Raw genomic sequence first — 17,877 nt, 5'->3', positions numbered from 1 at the left:
ATGTCGAGAACAACTGCCTCAGTACTGCATTTATTTCATTATTAGATTCGATTGGTTTCTGTCAGAATGTACAGAAACCCACTCACTGTTTTAACCATACTCTCGACCTGGTTCTGACTTATGGCATTAACATAGACGATTTAATAGTCTATCCACAGAACCCTCTTCTGTCGGATCATTATCTAATAACTTTTGAATTCTTACTAACTGAGTTTACACCGTTAAGCAAGAGTTACTACACTAGATGTTTATCTGATGGTGCCGTAGCTCAATTTAAAGAAGCGATTCCGTCTGTATTTAACTCAATACCATGCTTCGATGTGACAGAGGACTCCTGTGCTAACTTTAGTCCGACCCAGATTGATCATCTTGTCGACAGTGCTACAAGCTCACTGAGAAGGACACTAGACTCTATTGCTCCTTTAAAAAAGAAGTTGGTAAAACAAAGGAGATTCGCTCCATGGTATAACCCTGAAACCCGCAAATTAAAGCAAACATCGCGAAAACTTGAAAGAACATGGCGTTCCACTAACTTGGAACAATCTCGGTTACTCTGGCGAGACAGTCTTAAGACATATAAGAAGGCCCTCCGTAATGCCAGATCAGCTTATTACTCATTGTTAATAGAGAAAAATAAGAACAACCCCAGGTTCCTCTTCAGCACTGTAGCCAGGCTGACAGAGAGTCACAGCTCTGTTGTGCCGAGTATCCCTATAGACCTCAGTAGCAATGACTTCATGAACTTCTTTAATGATAAGATTATGATTATTAGAGACAACATTAATAATCTCCTGCCCTCGACCGATCTTTCCACAAATAGAGTAACCTTAGAAACAGCTGTAAACCCTGATATATGTTTAGATGGCTTTACTCCCATCGACCTTGACAAACTGACTTCAACAATTTTTACATCTAAACCGTCCACCTGTCTCTTAGACCCTATACCGACTAGGCTGCTTAAAGAAGTGCTACCATTAATTAGCACAACTTTATTAGATATCATCAACCTGTCTTTAGTAACAGGTCATGTACCACAGTCCTTCAAAGTAGCTGTGATTAAACCTCTTCTTAAGAAGCCCACTCTGGATCCAGAGGTGTTGGCCAACTATAGACCGATCTCGAACCTTCCCTTCCTCTCTAAGATCCTTGAGAAAGCAGTTGCAAATCAGTTATGTGACTTTCTGTGTAACAATAGTTTATTTGAGGATTTTCAGTCAGGATTTAGAAAGCATCATAGCACAGAGACAGCTCTGGTAAAAATAACTAACGACCTTCTAATCGCATCAGACAAAGGACTCGTCTCTGTTCTTGTTCTGTTAGACCTTAGTGCTGCGTTCGACACTATAGACCACTACATCCTGTTGCAGAGACTGGAACATTATATTGGCATCAAAGGAACCGCACTGAACTGGTTTGGATCCTATTTATCGGATCGATCTCAGTTTGTTTATGTAAATGATGAAGCCTCAATGAGGACCAACGTCAGTTATGGAGTTCCACAAGGTTCTGTGCTTGGACCAATCTTGTTCACCTTATATATGCTTCCTTTAGGCAATATTATCAGAAAACACTCTATAACCTTTCATTGTTATGCAGATGATACTCAATTATATATATCGATCAAACCGGACGAAACCAACCAGCTTGCTAAACTGCAAGCGTGTCTTAAAGACATAAAAACCTGGATGACCTGCAACTTCCTGATGTTAAACTCAGACAAAACTGAAGTTATTCTACTAGGCCCAGAACACCTCCGAAATCAGTTCTCTAATGATATAGTTTCTCTAGATGGCATTGCGCTGGCATCCAGCAGCACCGTCAAGAATCTTGGAGTTACCTTTGATCAGGATTTGTCTTTCAACTCTCAGATAAAACTTATTTCTAGGACTGCCTTTTTTCACCTACGTAATATTTCAAAAATCAGGCACATCCTATCTCAAAGCGATGCAGAGAAATTAGTTCATGCATTTGTTACCTCTAGATTAGATTACTGCAATTCCTTATTTTCAGGCTGCTCTAATAAGTCTCTTAAATCTCTCCAGCTGATCCAGAATGCTGCAGCTCGTGTACTAACAAGAACTAAGAGGAGAGATCATATTACTCCTGTATTAGCTTCTCTGCACTGGCTCCCTGTAAAATCTAGAATAGAATTTAAAATCCTTTTACTGACCTACAAAGCCCGAACTGGTCAGGCTCCATCATATCTTAAAGAGCTTATAGTACCATACTGCCCTACTAGAGAGTTGCGATCCAGTGATTCAGGGTTACTTGTGGTTCCTAGAGTCTTAAAAAGTAGGACGGGAGCCAGAGCCTTCAGTTATCAAGCTCCTCTTCTGTGGAACCAGCTTCCCGTTTCTGTCCGGGGGGCAGACACACTCACCACATTTAAGAGTAGGCTTAAGACTTTCCTCTTTGACAGTGCTTATAGTTAGCGCTTTATAGTTAGGGCTGGCTCTGGCTTGCCTTGGACCGGCCCATGGACAAACTGGTATAGGCAAAAACTACAGGGGGACTTCCTACACTGAGCACCTCTCTCCTCCTCTTCTTCACCTCCGTCTGTATGCATTGATGTCCCATTAATGCTCATTACTAACTTTACTTCTTCCCCGGAGTATTTGTGCTTTCTCGCCTCACAGGATGACCGCAGTTTTATCTGGACACTGGTTCTTCAACCAGCCATGGCCCTGCTGACATCTACTACGATCTTCATGATTAACATTATTAATCCTATTACCGACACCATTAATGCACAGTACTGATTATTAATCCTATTACCGATACAATTAATGCACGGTACTCATTTTGTCTCTTCCCCGGAGTCCTTGTGCTTCCTCTCCTCACAGGTTTCCATGGAGCATGGTTTCATCTGGACCCTGGTCCTTCCTCCTACCATGGCCCTGCTGACTCCAACTGCTAATATCACTTTTATTATTACTCACATTACTATTTCATACTACCGATACCATTAATGCACATTATTGACCTGCTTCTTCACCAGAGTCTCTGTGCTTTCTCGCCTCACAGGTTCCTGTGTATCCGGGTTTACCTGGACCAGGTCTTGCCTCCTGTCGTGGTTGTGTCATACATTGAATGTGCTGTAATTACATTGAATGTGTTGTAATTCACTATCCTGTTCTACACATGACATCATTGCACGTCTGTCCATCCTGGGAGAGGGATCCCTCCTCTATTGCTCTCCCACAGGTTTCTTCCTCTTTCCTCCCCGTTAAAGGGGTTTTTGGGGAGTTTTTCCTGTTCTGATGTGAGGGTCCCGGGACAAGAAGATGTCAAACGTGTACATATTGTAAAGCCCTCTGAGGCAAATTTGTAATTTGTGATTTTGGGCTATACAAAAATAAATTGAATTGAATTGAATTGAATTGAATTGATGACTTGCACTGAATGGAATTGGCCAGAGTTGCATAGTCCGGACAGTAGCTGCTGGTATCCGCCTCAAGCAGACTTCAAATGATCATCAGTCATGGTGGAACGGTATTTGGACTTAATGTTCTTCATGTGGGAGAAGGCTGACTCGCGTAAATGAGTAGAGCCGAATAATGCAGTCAAAAAGGTATCACAGTTCCTCATGTTTGGGGACTTTTCCTCTGTGAGGAAACTGTCCATGAGCCCTGGACTTCAGCTGAATGTCAGCTTGCAGTGTCAGAATCTCATCCTCCACTCCAGACGAGTTCAGGTGAAACAGCGTTGATGCGAGTAAATCAACCTCAATATCTTCCCGAAATGTGCAGCACATAAGTGTAGCAACTGGCTCGAGAAAAGCAAAGTCTCAAAAGCGTTTGTCAAACTCTGACAGACACTTGTCAACCTGCTCTGTGTAGCGCGCACTGTCAAGTTACGCACACGCCTTCCGCTGAGTCTCCAGTTCTGACGCCAGGTTTTGGAAGTTTCCCAAATCGTGACGCTGCAGCTTCAGCTTCTTTAGTAGAAATAAATTGGAAGGCAAACTAATTAGCTCGCCGGAGTTTTGCAGTAGCTCGCGCGGTTGACCCGTGTGTTAGAAAATCAAGTGGCAAATGCCATGAGGACATCTCATTCTTTTTGAATGGCATGCGATCTACTTGCACTACCTCCGCGATCGACCGGTCGCTCGCGATCGACGTATTGGGCACCCCTGAACTAGATCATCCATTTTGGTTTAAAAAAGAACCTGATTTTTAATTTTGGACCATAATTATTTTGGACTGTAAATATTATCAGCAAGACTGCAGTCAAGATGTGGCCATGCCATGTCAAGTATGTGCTGTTATGGGAAAATATGTTATAACTATTATGTTGTGTTTAAAATATGTATTACTGAAGGTAATGAACACAGACAGAAACAAAACAGCAGTCCTATTGAAGCAGTTCCCTGTTGTCTCATGCTCCCTGTTTAACACACGGAAGTGTAGCCTCTGGGTGACCCCGTTGTGAAAGCTGAAACTCACGTGTGCTAGAAGAGAGGAGGCTTGTTGAAAACGTGACTTGTCATGTAAAGGGACTTTTTGTCAACCCCCTCTGCATGTGTGATCTCACAGAAAAGGAATGTTTCAGAGAGTATTTAAACTGCTGTTTTCTGAAGCTCGGAGAAGCTTTTCCATATGCTGGAGTATACGTACTAGTCGGACTAAGCTTTCCATGCAAGAGAATAAACGGAGAAACGGACAACTTATCATCTTCTGAAGACTGTGATCATTAATTTGTGAACGAAACTGTCTTCTCTCGATTTACTTTGAAATATTCCATAACAGTGCTCCCACACTTAACACTGTGCATACTGTCTCTGCACATACACCTAGATTAAACGTAGATTGTGTGGGATTTCACATAATGGTGGGAAAGACAGTGATCTAATGTATGTCAATAAAAGTCAAAGACTTTAAAGTTAAGAGGATAGTGGGGTTTTTACATCTGACAATAGATGACACAGAGTTGAGGATGATGGTATAATTTTGGGTGTCAGATTACTGTGAGATATCAACACACATTATCTGAAAGGGCCGTCATATTTAATACTTTAGGGCAGGGGTGTCAAACTCATTTTCACTCTGGGGCCACATCAGCATCACGGTCGCCCTCAAAGGGCCGGTTGTAAATGTAAGACGGTGTAAATGTAACTACGGTACTCCTAACATAGTTAGTTTAGTTTCCCGGGATATCTGTGACTTCCACAACACGTACTTCCAGTTGTGTGATTTCTCCTCCGCCATTGTTTCCTGTTGCTGGTGCAAAATGCATTCTGGGATATTTGGCTGTCCCAAGTACAGACAAGTCACCTCCGATGCATCCCGGGTAAAATGGGCAGAGCGAGTCACATCCGGGCATTAGGGCCGTGCTTGGCTCGATGTGAACTTTGAATTGGAACAGTACTTGGGCTGAGACTGATGACGTTTCAGTACAGAGAAGTACGCATGTTGAGAAACTTGTTGGAAATCCTCTTTATGGGCTGTTGCATCTCCTGTCCACCTGTTGTGATAGTTTTAATGTCGGCACACAGACAACATGCCATCTCATCACTTCGACTTTCTATCTCATAATTTCGACCATGGGGATATTTTTATTTTCACATCTAACTTTAAATTTTTGTAAAAAAAAAAAAGACATTTTTTTTTTTTTTTTTTTTTTTGCTGGCGGATTCGTGGGCCACATAAAATGACGTGGTGGGCCGGGTCCGGCCCGCGGGCCGTATGTTTGACACCCCTGCTTTAGGGGATATGTTGTGTTAATTTGACAATGTCAATTTGAACACGTCAGTACCAAAGTAAACAGGCCTTCTCATGTCCATGAAGGTTGGTTATAGGAGTGTTTTCCCAAGTTTTTGTTTAATATTTAATAAGTGCTGTAAAAAATCTGGTATAATGTAGGAAAACCTGTGAACTACTGTACATTACATATATTTATTATGTATTTGTCTGAGAGGTTATTTCATCGGTATTTACCATCACATGAAGGTAAAGAGTGGCTCCACCAGTGGTTCTTCTCACATACTAGTGGCTCCTCGTGGCTGAGTCTGTAGCCAGAATCACAACCAAATGATACTGTGGACCCGATGGAGAAGTCCTGGCCGTACCGAATCCCATTGACGGGGATACCAGGGTCCAGGCACGAGTAGCTGTCCACTGTAACGCCTGAAAAAAAAAAGATTAGATGTCTACCTCGTATGTATGTGCATAAAGACGAGACTCGCATCAGCAGTTTTGCTGATCTGCATAATCTAAAACTCACAGATGGCGTGAATCTCCCCATAAAGCACCATGCTGTGCAATTAAGGTGCTTTGCTTATCGCAGTTGATGACCTGCATGTCAGGCCAGCTGGTGAATCCGTGTCTGGTGGGCTACTAGTGTAAGGTTGTGTCCTGACATCATGCACAACACCTACTGTTATGTATGAAGTGCATGTGTGTTGTTGTGATCTGCAGAAGGTATAGACAATTTTTCAAAGACATCTTTGTCTCTATGACGGCGTGTCCACATGTCTATATGCATGAATATACTGTATTTGCTTCTGACTTACTTTCATATATTATTTTGAAGCCAGCATTTGATCGGCTGTTATCGGTGGTAAACAGTAGATACAGAAAGTTGCTGGTGCTGAACAGGAACTGGGGCACCTGGGTACCATTAAAGGAGCCAACCAGAGGAGACAGGAGGTTTGGCCCATCATGGATCTCCAAAAAGTCATAACCCAACTCTGTCTGGAACCTGTGAGACAACAACATCAGAATATCACAATGGCGATGATCATTGATGGAATAAACGCCTTCATATTTCGTTTCAAACAGATAGGACAACCCAAGACTGCGTAAACAGTTCAGGCTTATATTCTTCACTCACTAATGTTGGATCTCTTTGACGCATTCGTTGCCCTGGACTCTATTTTGCCGTGTCTTTGTGTCTAAGTGACTCAAGTTATGTCCGTTTATGTCAGATTGTTATTATAAGTGTCTGACAACAACATAAAAATGACCCCTCGGAGAAATAAATTTGTTTTCTTCCCTTTCGCTTTCTGTTATTGTGTCAAGTGACTTGATGGAAGGCAACGATGGAAACGTGAGTGAGAGTTGGAGAAAGAAGTGTCATTGGACACCAGTGTAGTCAGAATTTGTTTTTGTATTGGAGTAAAGACAGCGTAGCTTAGCGTTATCTAAAAGATTCTAAGTCTCATGGCGGAATATTTGGCCGATTTTGACAATGTGCATGCAATGCGACATTTCAGGACGACACTTCTCTGAGCCGGACACAAAATAACAGCCCAGATCATGCGAAAGGTAATGCAAAACGTTGTATTTCTCTGTCGGGTCATTTCCATAATGTTGTCAGACAATTATTTTACCATCTGAGCCTGTTAATGGCAAAAAAAACCACACGTTTTCAAAGAAAACACATATGTGGGATATGTTTTAAATGTGCAGAAGGAACATATGCAGATATCTTGCTGAAACTGAATGTGTGCTATTTAAATTAAAATTAATTCATGTGTCATTGAGGTGAATAAGTGCCGCATGCAAATTTAAGAGGTTACTTCCCAAAAAAAAAGACACATAAGAGGAGCGGTGACTAAATCACGCCTACATGTGTGTTGACTTAGCAGGGATAACATTACATGAGAAAAGTTGATCGACAGGAGAATAAACATCAGTTATATTCCCTTTTTTTAAATATAATTTGACACCTGTGACCTTACCTTTGTGGTTTCCTTTACACATATAAAGACATTTCCATCGTAAAGAAATATTCAGCAACAATATTGTTTTTATGGGTGTGTTGTTATGCTCAAAATTGTCTGAGGGAGGAGCCCCAGACCTCCGTTTAGTATGCGTCTCCACCCATGTTGAAATTAACCCTATGCCCTTGGTCCAGGTGGAAAAATACCAAAATGACCATTTAAGGGATGAATCACATTGATGGTCCTTAAAAAAACGCTAAGTTGATGTTGCACTGCATTACAATAAAATGACTGTTTGTCAAAAGATGATCACCGCCTTTAGTCATACTTCTGTACATGTGTGTGTTTAATTGAGTTAAAATGCTGCAGGTTAAAAAAGGTTCAAGCGGTCCAGTCTTTAAAAGCCGCCTACAGGTTGTTGAGCCAAAGTTAAATGCACTTTACAATGAAATAAAGTTGAAACATAATATTTTACCGGCTCCTCTAGTCTTGTATCTATTCCCGGTCCACAACTCAGGGAGCATATAATACAAACCAAAATATCACCCGGCCTTTCCGATCAATATCCTCCCAATATGTATTGAACATCCGATGACATTTAAGAGATTGTTGTCATAACTGATGAATCTGCACAGTTCTGCCCTGTCCAGAGCTCTGAGAGTCTTCGTAATATGCTCAAGGAATCATGCCACCCACCTGTCAAATGTGACTTTGATGGAGCGTCCAGGTTCTGATTCGATCACCCACTCACAGCTGAGGGAATCCTTGTAGTAACCAGGCCAACCAGGAGACAAAATCACTCCATTCGGGGCTGAGTAGTGGCCTCCACACGGGGCTGGAGGAGGAGGGACAGAAGGAGGGACGTGAAGGCAGATACAGAGGACGCAAAAGGGAAGACGAGAGTTGATTTGTATCAAAAACCACTCAAGTCGAGGCTGAGTCGGGGTGAACATCCACATCCAAGTTGATGTGCGGCAAGTGAGACGCAACACCAGGCAGATCTGGGGGGATTTAGGAGCAGTTTGCAAAATCAGACCTCCTGAAAGCCTCAACAGCAAAATTCCAGGACTTCTTTGGCCTCTTGGGGGCAGTGCAACAAGTTGTGAACACAGCTTTTATAGCTGCAAAAATGCTCCACTTTGTTCACCAGCTGGTCGCTAACTGCACTGATTGCAATCATAAGGATGGCATTCAATGCAAATATATACTTAGAGGAACATAAATAATGTATCATATTCAAACATTCAGAATAATGAATGAGAAGATTCTCCAGATTAATAACACACGGTCACATTAGCCAGGAGCCATTCTGTTCCAGTCTTCTTTTAAATTTGATCTTGCTTCGAGTTTAACTTCGTGTCTGAAGTCAATTAGTTCTGGTCTGTACCTCCTGAATACAAGTTGGTGCATTTTCATCCAAGTAGTTACAGACACACATGAGCTACAAAGGATCTGGGGACATTAAATGACCTGGAGCATAATTAGCACGGCTTTTCTTTGTACCGTCAACAGTATATCTTCAGTTGGAGTTACAGCTGAAGCACTACTTCCGCTTGAGATTAGATTTCCATTTCCTTTTGTCTGTACTTTATCATAAGCTGTTGATTTTTGCACCAATGGAGATATTTAAATGGCAATATACTTACTCTGGCTACTAAAGGATGGTAAATGAGGTATAGTGTGACAATTATATAATAATGACATATTTAATTGCTGCAGTCAAAGTTGATTGGTGTAATGACTAATAAGCAGACTTCACTTGACTTTTCAAGGAAGTGCTCACTGTTTCTTTTGATTTTTATCACATACAACAATGATAATTATATCCTTCACATTTGTTTTGTCATTAACTTCACATTTCTCCATAGAATTCTTCCCGTATGTAGCTTACAAGAACGGGTCTGCCAGAGTCAGAGTGTTCTTGTAAGCTAATGGCTGTACCTTTGGCAGCAGTGTATTAATAGTTCTTTCCCTGGATATTTAGGTTCACTGGACACCTCCATATCTTTTTCCCTCCGTCGAGCTGACAGCAGTTCATTTCCACTTCCTGGGTTGTTCCCGAGTTAATAGTTTAATCAGAAATAAAGCCAATATTTACCTTCACATTTAGGGATGGGCCCACTCCACATGACTTTTCCTTTTTCTAACTGACAGGAGATGGTCTCGGTTCCTTGGGTTTTGATGAAACCATCCTCGCAGACCACAGAAATGGAGCTGCCAAGCTGGAAGCTGTCTCCAAAGCGGCGAGCGTTGATGGGAATACCAGGGTCTGGGCACTCATTATGGCCAAATGCTGTGGTAAAAAGTTACAAGGAGACACAGATATGAGGAGGACAATATAGTAGACGAGACGCCCACAGAGAGAGACAACCGTACACAAGAAATGTTGTGAAAAAATACAAGACCTCTATTTTACCGACACTCACATGCTACATTTAGATGCCATTTCTGAGCACTAATCATATAGATCTATTGCTGCAACATGTGTCTTTTAGTGTTCCGTCCTGGCCAGTGAAACGTCTCCTGTAATATGTCTGTTCTATAACTTTGTTATTATGGTAATTAATGGTGCTAGAGTATATTTGCACCGTGCTTGGGTTGACTCTCATGTGAGCGTGTCTGCGTCAGGATATGGTTTGGCTCACATTAGAAAGCTGTAAAGTCCAACCTTCCATTGCTAATGTTTTGCTAGTTGAAGAAATCTGGTGCGATCAGGTAATAGAAAGATTTAAAAATGACAAACGCAATGACCCGAAAAAAAAATAGAAAAGAGTCAGATATACCGGTACACAGAATGTTGTCAGCTGAAATCACAAATAAACTGTAAGGGAACTGTGGGCAGAACACTTTAACATTGTATCTGTTTGCCGTCAAACCCGCAGTCAGACAAGAAGATCAATATCAATTTCCATTTCCAGTTTGTCTGGTATGGGGACGTGTGTAGCCTGAATTAGCTCAAAGACTGCAAGCAGGGGCAAACAGTTCGCTTGCACCATCAAAAATGAACAAATAGGCCTTCCAACAAAATCCCAAACGATCTCATTTACTGTACATGTTGTATCCTGTTGTCTCGCGAGCTATGATCGATACATCTAAGAGTCACCTGGGTTTTGATCAGGTCTGCACAGCTGGCAACTTTACAATGGAGACAGAACTTCTGAGTGTTCGCCTGAAACACTAATGTCTTAGATTCTATTCTGACACGGGTGAAAGACACAAGGTATGATGTTTAAAAAAGGCAATTTGGGGGGTTTTGGAAGGTGTGTTGTTTGTCTTTTGACTGAACTAGACAGTTTCCGCTCACTTCTACTCTTTGTGCTAAGCAAGGCTAAACACTTCCTGGACCTCTCTTTGTACTGGACGCGCAGATACAAAAATGATGAAATGATGATCTTCTCATCTGACTCTGGGTCTGATAACAAACAAGCCCAAAAAAACGACCAACAAAGTGTTCTTTCAATCCTCTTTGTTCTGCAACATACACCTCTATTCTTAGCTGCTGTATTGACCACATGAAGCCTCTGGGATCAATGAAGTCTGTCTTTTGTCTTTTCTGGAACAACTCTTTCTGTTGATGCCTGCAGCATCCTCATCCAACTTTTAGTGAATTACAAAAGCTGCTGTCTAAAGTTGCACTTACTCTTTCTAAGTGATCGCTGTGCTCACATTTACAACAATTGTTAAAGGTCTAGGCTGAAAACCGTGCTTCAAATGTATCTACAGTCGTATGTCCTATGTAAGTACTATTTTATAGCTTCAAAACATAACGTGTGAGCCTGAGACGCTTCTGCATTATTCTGCTGCAAAAGATAATAAATATGACCTTAATGATATTCATTTACCCGCCATACACATGTATCAAACTTCAACTTGTGGGGAAAAAATCTTATGTTGGAAACTGTCAATATAGTGTTGCCACATTTGATTCTGTTTTACAACACATGTGATAAAATAGGTATTTTTTGTATCTAAAAACGGTACGTGCAATGAAAGGAATAAGAAAAATGGCATACTACTGTATGTGATGTTAAATCCTCTGCCTGACATGGAGTGATCAGCCTGAAACTCCAGCCTCAGTGTGTTGGTGTTGGACGTCAGATGGGAAGGATTCTCAGCTCCAGAGAACCTCCCGATCACGCCGGCATCATTTGTCTCGCCATCTTTCAGAGTTAGGGAATCGTAGGGCGCCTCAAGATCAAAGTCATTGAATGCCAAGTGAATTCTGGAGCCTGGCTCTGATTGGATGAGCCAGACACAGTTCATGTTGTTCCCATAGCCTTCTGGGTAGTCTGGAGAGAGGACAGTTCCTGAGGGAGCTGTGAAGTTGGACATGCAGGGGACTGCGGGAGCAAGAGGAGTACAGAAACGCAGGGAGATAAAGACAGACAGACAGACAGACAAACAAACAGAGACAGACATACAACGACAGACAGACAAAAGGACATACAGAGACGGACGGATAAAGACAAAGAATGGGGAACAATAAACATTCAGGAACAGAAAGGAAGAGAAGGGAAAGAGATGCAGACAGAGAAATGTCCTGTTAAATATTCATCGCCACAGCATTGTTGGGAACTAAAGGAGCGTGTTTGGGTTATCAGCATTTAAGAAACTGAATTCTTGACATCAATAGAATTATTGATGTATGTAACAATTATTAATGATTATTAATATAAACGGGGCACCACCCTGCGAACAGGGACCAATAACCAAACGATAAAACTAAGTCTCATAATTAGTAGTCACTCATAATGTCAATAGTCTGCGTATGACTATACATTCAGTGACAGTGAAGGTTTTTAAGTTCGAGCACCGGCTACTACATACAGTCTTATCAAATACATATGCACAAGTAATCACAGACGACTGCTCCTGAAAGTATAACAGAGTTTATTGAATCAAAATAATAAATGATCAAATCAATTAATATTGCAACCAACAAACATTATCATACAATTTTATATGCCTAAACTAAAGAATGAATAAAATGGATGAGGGTGTATGTCTGTGTGTGTATGTGTATGTGTGTGTGTGTGGGTCTGTGGGTGAACAGGAAGGAGTCTTACAGCTACGCTAAAGACTACAAAGATGGCGGCGTCGAGTGACGCTGGCCAAAGGGGAGGGGCCTTAAGAACTACAGCTAGAAACTACAAAGATGGCGGAGTCGAGGGACCCGGACAAAATGGCAGAATGGGGCTGCTGTGCGTAATTCACGTTTGCCTGGGCAGCACGTGATGTGAGGCGCTCGTTTGAACGAGGTTCCCCAGGGGTAGAATTCGGAGCTGTGTGTGTGTGTGTTTCGTGAAAGGAGGAAAGAGAAAAAAGGTGGGGGCTCATGAATCAGACTTCTGCGCGCGGTGCGCGTTGTAGTGAGCCTGAGTTGGCTGGCTCTATCACGCATAAATATACCGCTGTCGTCTTGAGAACTGCCGGTAACTTATGCCGTGATAAACCACGCACCTCAGCTCACTCACCGAGTCGAGTTAATGAAAAGAGAACTTCCACACGGAGTGGAAGACAATGAATGAAATTAATCCCAAAGAAACAGTCATAGTTGATACACAAATACAGCGGAGCTTCTCTGCTCCGTAATGATTGCGTAATACTTCAATATCACGCGACAGTCTTAAACACACAAAAACACGGGAATATCAACATATAAATGAATGGCCTGAATTAAACTTACGTTAATTTAAGCTAAGCTATGCCCAAATGCCAAGAGTCTTACTTGTAGATGCTTCGTTGCAACGTGGAAGTGTTTGTGGCAAAGCTGTCCGTTTTCCTCGTCGGGAAGGGGGACAGGGGGGAGCTTGCGGGTCGGCGCGGCTTTGCAGCGGGCGCTGTGTGTCGCGCGGCGGTGAGCTGGCGCGGCTTCGGTCCGTTAGCGTGGCTCTGGAGCAAACGCAGGTCCGGTCTGTACTCGCTGCAGGGAGAACAGTTAACTTCGGATGAGACGACGTGTCTGCGCGTCTTGCCGGGAATCCTCGGTCACGAGAGGAGCGAGGCTTCGTCGGGCTCCTCTGTGCCGGTTTGTGCACAAAATAAAAAGAAACAAAAAGCAGAGAACGGATCGCTGATGCGGATTCGTTTCGCGGGCTGTTTCGTCCAGCGAAATGGCTCGTGACCTGTCAGGGTTTGAGGGTTTGAGTAGGGTTGAAGGGCCGTTGCTTCCTCGTGGCCTCGTCGTGCTGGAGGGGGGGGGAGGAGAGGCCGATGTGTCTTCATGCGTCCAGGACGAAGGTCCGGGCGAAGAGAGCGGTTGTGTGCCTCCTAACTCAACCGAGGTCGAAGGGGGAAAGCTTTGAGGTGGGGGCAGCAGAGAGTTTTATAGAACATCGGCTGAACCACAGGGGTCCTCGGGTCTCTTGGCTCTCGGCCAATGAGATTGCCGCGGTTACCATGGTTATTTGGGGGGGGGTAATTCACACCTGAGTGTGAAATCCCTTTGCTCTTATCAACTACAAATCAGGATGAGACCTTTGCTTGAAAAAGTTAAGGCCTGATTTTCTTTGTCCACAGCACATGTTTAAGCCACATGGTCAGAGTCAGACCCCAACATCCCCCCTTTGTTCTGAAGAGCGAGGTGTTGGCTTCGGTCTTTAGAGCAAACCAAGGGCTGGCATGTGCATCCATGTGGTGGGGAAACCTGAAGAGGTGAGACAGTCCAAGTGTTCCTGAGACCAAAAGCAGTGATTAAAACAGGCAGTGTTCATTGTTCATAGAGTTCAAGGCATAGTGGTCAAGTTCATGGTGTTCAAGTTCAGAGTTCATTGGCATCTGGGCAGATGACTAAGGTGGCATCTGGGCAGATGACTTTAACTACTTCTACCTACATCTACTATCATACACAATTCAAATCATTGGTGAGCAAAACATTATTCCCAAATAATTCAATCGCTATTATGATGTTGTGATAATCTAGCATTGCGGCATAGTGTCAAAGAAAGTAACAACCCAAATAAACAAAACAAAACACAAAAGAGAGAGAAGGAAAGAATAGAAAGACAAGAAGCAGGTGAGGGGCAAACAGTGGTTACTGGTTCACCTCCTAGACAGGACTGGAGTCCGTCGGCGGAGCAGTCGTAGGTTGGCTACGTGGTGTTATGAATAGGAGGGAATCCCGTTTGTCTGTCGCTTCTGGATCTATTAGTACATGATATGTGCGTCTATCTCTCTCTGATCGGTAGATTTAGAGCGAGTCCTGTGTCTAAGTTTTAGAATCTATCGATATTGGAGTTGCGTTGCCAAGACTATAGGCCAGAGGTACCTGTGAGGGTTGCATAACAGTAGTGGTAGCAGATTTACAGATTTCATTAGCGCGGCTAGTGTGACTAGCTAGGCTGGTCTCTCGCTGCTCCAGCTGTTGACAGCTGAGCCTTCTCGGATGAGGTCCTGGATTAAATCTGACTGCTACGGCAGAGGTTATGTCTTCTCTGGTTACTTCTGGTGGAGTCTATAAAGCATGCAAAGGGTTCTCTATGAGAGTGGAGCATCAGTTTACAGTCACAATGGTTTGTCAGGTCATGCAACTGTTCTGGTTGAAGTTGGATGTGTTAGCGGTTAGTGCATGTCTACAGGGTGAGTTGGAGCATGCAGTTAAACGTCAGTAGTCAATAGTAAGCTGCCATTCTGCCGGTTGGTTTCGGCACTGGCAAGATTAGAGTGCACTTCCTGTGAAGTGCATCTCTCTAAGTTTCTGTTGTCAGAGATCCCACCCCCCTCGCGCTGTTCAAGTGGCGAGGGCAGATATCCCACGTTACGTCAGCACTCAGGGAAACGTCGCGAACAGTTTCACTCTGGAGTGTGTCATGACGGGCTGGTGATATCTCCCTCCCCCCACCCTCCTAATTAGAGATGGGGACAGGTCCGGCGCACAGGTCAAGTTCAGTTACCTACGGCACTGGCGACTTGACAGGCCCGGGCGATGACTCGGCTGAAAGAAGGCGGTGGCTTCGTTGAACAAGCTGGAGGTGGCTCATGCTGACAGAGCAGGAGAAGAAGGCTTAGTTGACGAAAGATCTTACGAGCTTGGGTGCTCGAAGGGCCTCTAAGGTTGTGGCACCCTAGAGGTGTATGCGAAAAGGTGGGGGAACACATGAGGCTCGTTTCTGACCCGGAGTCGGGTAGAGCAAGAGTGTTATGACCCCCCAGTAGGACTGAAGAATATGTATAGAGATATACATAACGGGCATTGCCTTTGCGAACAAGGTCGCCCAAGAAGGTTGAAGAACGAGGTGCGAAAATGGGAGTGGTCGTTTCCGGACGTGTGCTGAGTTCTCTTCCCCCCCCTTACCATGTCGACTTGGCAGCAGGGGGAAAGGTCACTTGGCTTAGTCAGGTGGGCTGCGAGTCAGCGTTACCTGATGGGTTGCCCTTGAGGGCGTCTTTCACCCCCCTGGTTCCGTTGGTCTTTCGACCGCCAGGGTCGTTTGTTCCTCGGGGGTGACCAGGGCTCGCTAGGCCAAGTCCTCTCGTCGTCTTCCGACGCTAGGTCGGAGTCGCTCGACTGTTGGATGCCTAAGACTATGGCGGTGTCTTCGTACCGATTTGTCGGCCGTCCGCGTGTATCCCATGCAAGTTGCGCGTATTTCCTAATCTCTGGCATGGTGAGGTTACTCGTTCTGCAGTGCATAGTAACATCGTATCTCACGTTGTCGTGGAGATTGTGCAAGAAAAGCGACTTGAAGGCATGGTCTTCTTCTAGACCTGGGGCGTTACGTCCTTGGAAGTACGCAGATCTCAAGCGCCTGAAGTAGTCTCTCGGAGACTGTAGCCTTTCCTGGGAAATGGCAAAGGCGCCGAGGGTGGCAGAGGCTGGGTCGGTGTACAGGGAGTACTCCTCCCTAAGGGCGTGACACAGGGATGAATAGCAGTCGCGGATGCTCGGCTGGAGCGTTTCAATGAAAGCGTGAACGCTTCGCGCAGTGGTTTTCCACACTAGCTTTAGCTTTTCGCGCGATGAGGGGCGCGATAGGTCGAGGAGGCAGCGATCGATCTCCCTTAGGTAGTCATCGATGCTCGAGTCGCGATTATCGGGATTGAAGCGCTCTACGTCTTTCACCAGAGACTCAATCTGTCGAGTACGCAGGCCTCCAAGGTTGATGGGGCCTGAGTCGTCTGAGTCTCCATACTCGCGATGGTGGTAACGACTATCATCCTCCCTCCCTGAGGGGGATGGGGTCAGTTCTTGTCGCGCGCGTGAACTGCGTGGAGGATTGCGTTCGCCTGAGGTGGTTTTGAAGCCACCTGGGCCGACTAGGACCTGGTGTTGGTCCTCTCTCCTCCTGGTTGGGGAAAGCGTTTTCAAGAAATGCAAGGTGGTTCGGGTCTCGGGGAATGAAGGAGCCGAGACCAAGAAATGACTGGGCTGAAAGGCTCGGTAGGGGGTAGCAGTACCTACCGGGGTTGCTGGAACACCTTGAAGCGCTTTCAGTTTGTCATCACTCTCTGATGCTTTAGAGAGTTCTAGGTTGACCTCTCTGAGGTCACTGCGCAGGCTACTATTTTCTGACTGTAGGGCTCTACAGTCACGTGACAACTCCTGAACCTCTGTTCGGAGTGTCCAGATCTCGCGTTGCTGCTCGTCGCTCTGTGCCCGGGTTCGGGCAGCTTGCAGCTGCATTTTCTGATGGTAGATGAGCAGTATTTCGCCGATTACGTCCTGAATCAGGCGCTCTCTGTTACCTGCTGGGTTATTTACATAAGCCACCAGCTGCTCTAATTGCTCGTCGCATAGGACAGCAGTGTATTTTGCAAAGTACTCTCTTTCCTTTGCTGTGAGTCCGAGGACATCAGCCACCGCATCTCGTAATGCGGTGTCTTCTGGAGCTACAGCTCCAGGAATGGGGAATTTCTCGTCGCTCATTCTCTCTGATGAGTGCGACTCCCAGTGGTTGTTAATTCCCTAGTGTTAGAACGGAAACTGTTAGTGTTTACGGTTCTCAGTGAAATGTCTAGTTCTGTAACTTAGGATTTCTACTGTTAGATGTTAATTACTGTTAGTGTTACGGTTCATGCAGGCGCACAGTGAAATGTCTAGCTCTGTGACTTACGTTTCTACTGTTGCTGCTCTGAGGTATCACTACTGCTTTGCAGCCAGAGGTGCGAAAATGCTAATGTGGTTTAGCACTTTGGGCCTGTGACAGCTGTGTGTAACTTCTTTGGAGGGATTTAAGAAAACAAGCAAGGTATTACAAATAAAACGATCAAATCTA

General features: G+C 44.3%; 1 protein-coding gene across 2 annotated transcripts in view; it reads right to left on the bottom strand.

The window, feature by feature from the left end:
- Window positions 1–17,877, bottom strand: part of csmd3b (CUB and Sushi multiple domains 3b) — a gene marked incomplete at its 3' end in the record, with an annotated part of 316,085 nt that overhangs the window by 70,737 nt on the left and 227,471 nt on the right. For both annotated transcript variants that reach the window (XM_079288066.1, XM_079288067.1), the window contains exons 14-18: window positions 11,677–12,003; window positions 9,762–9,956; window positions 8,360–8,498; window positions 6,512–6,699; window positions 5,937–6,125 (exon numbers count right to left, since the gene is read on the bottom strand). In XM_079288066.1, the coding sequence (XP_079144192.1) occupies window positions 5,937–6,125; window positions 6,512–6,699; window positions 8,360–8,498; window positions 9,762–9,956; window positions 11,677–12,003 (1,038 nt within the window). The remainder of the gene's footprint in view (window positions 1–5,936; window positions 6,126–6,511; window positions 6,700–8,359; window positions 8,499–9,761; window positions 9,957–11,676; window positions 12,004–17,877) is intronic.

This window comes from Melanostigma gelatinosum (genome assembly GCF_949748355.1).
Source record: "Melanostigma gelatinosum genome assembly, chromosome: 17".
Classification (NCBI taxonomy): Eukaryota; Metazoa; Chordata; class Actinopteri; order Perciformes; family Zoarcidae; genus Melanostigma; species Melanostigma gelatinosum.
This window is presented reverse-complemented; position numbering and strand designations above follow the sequence as displayed.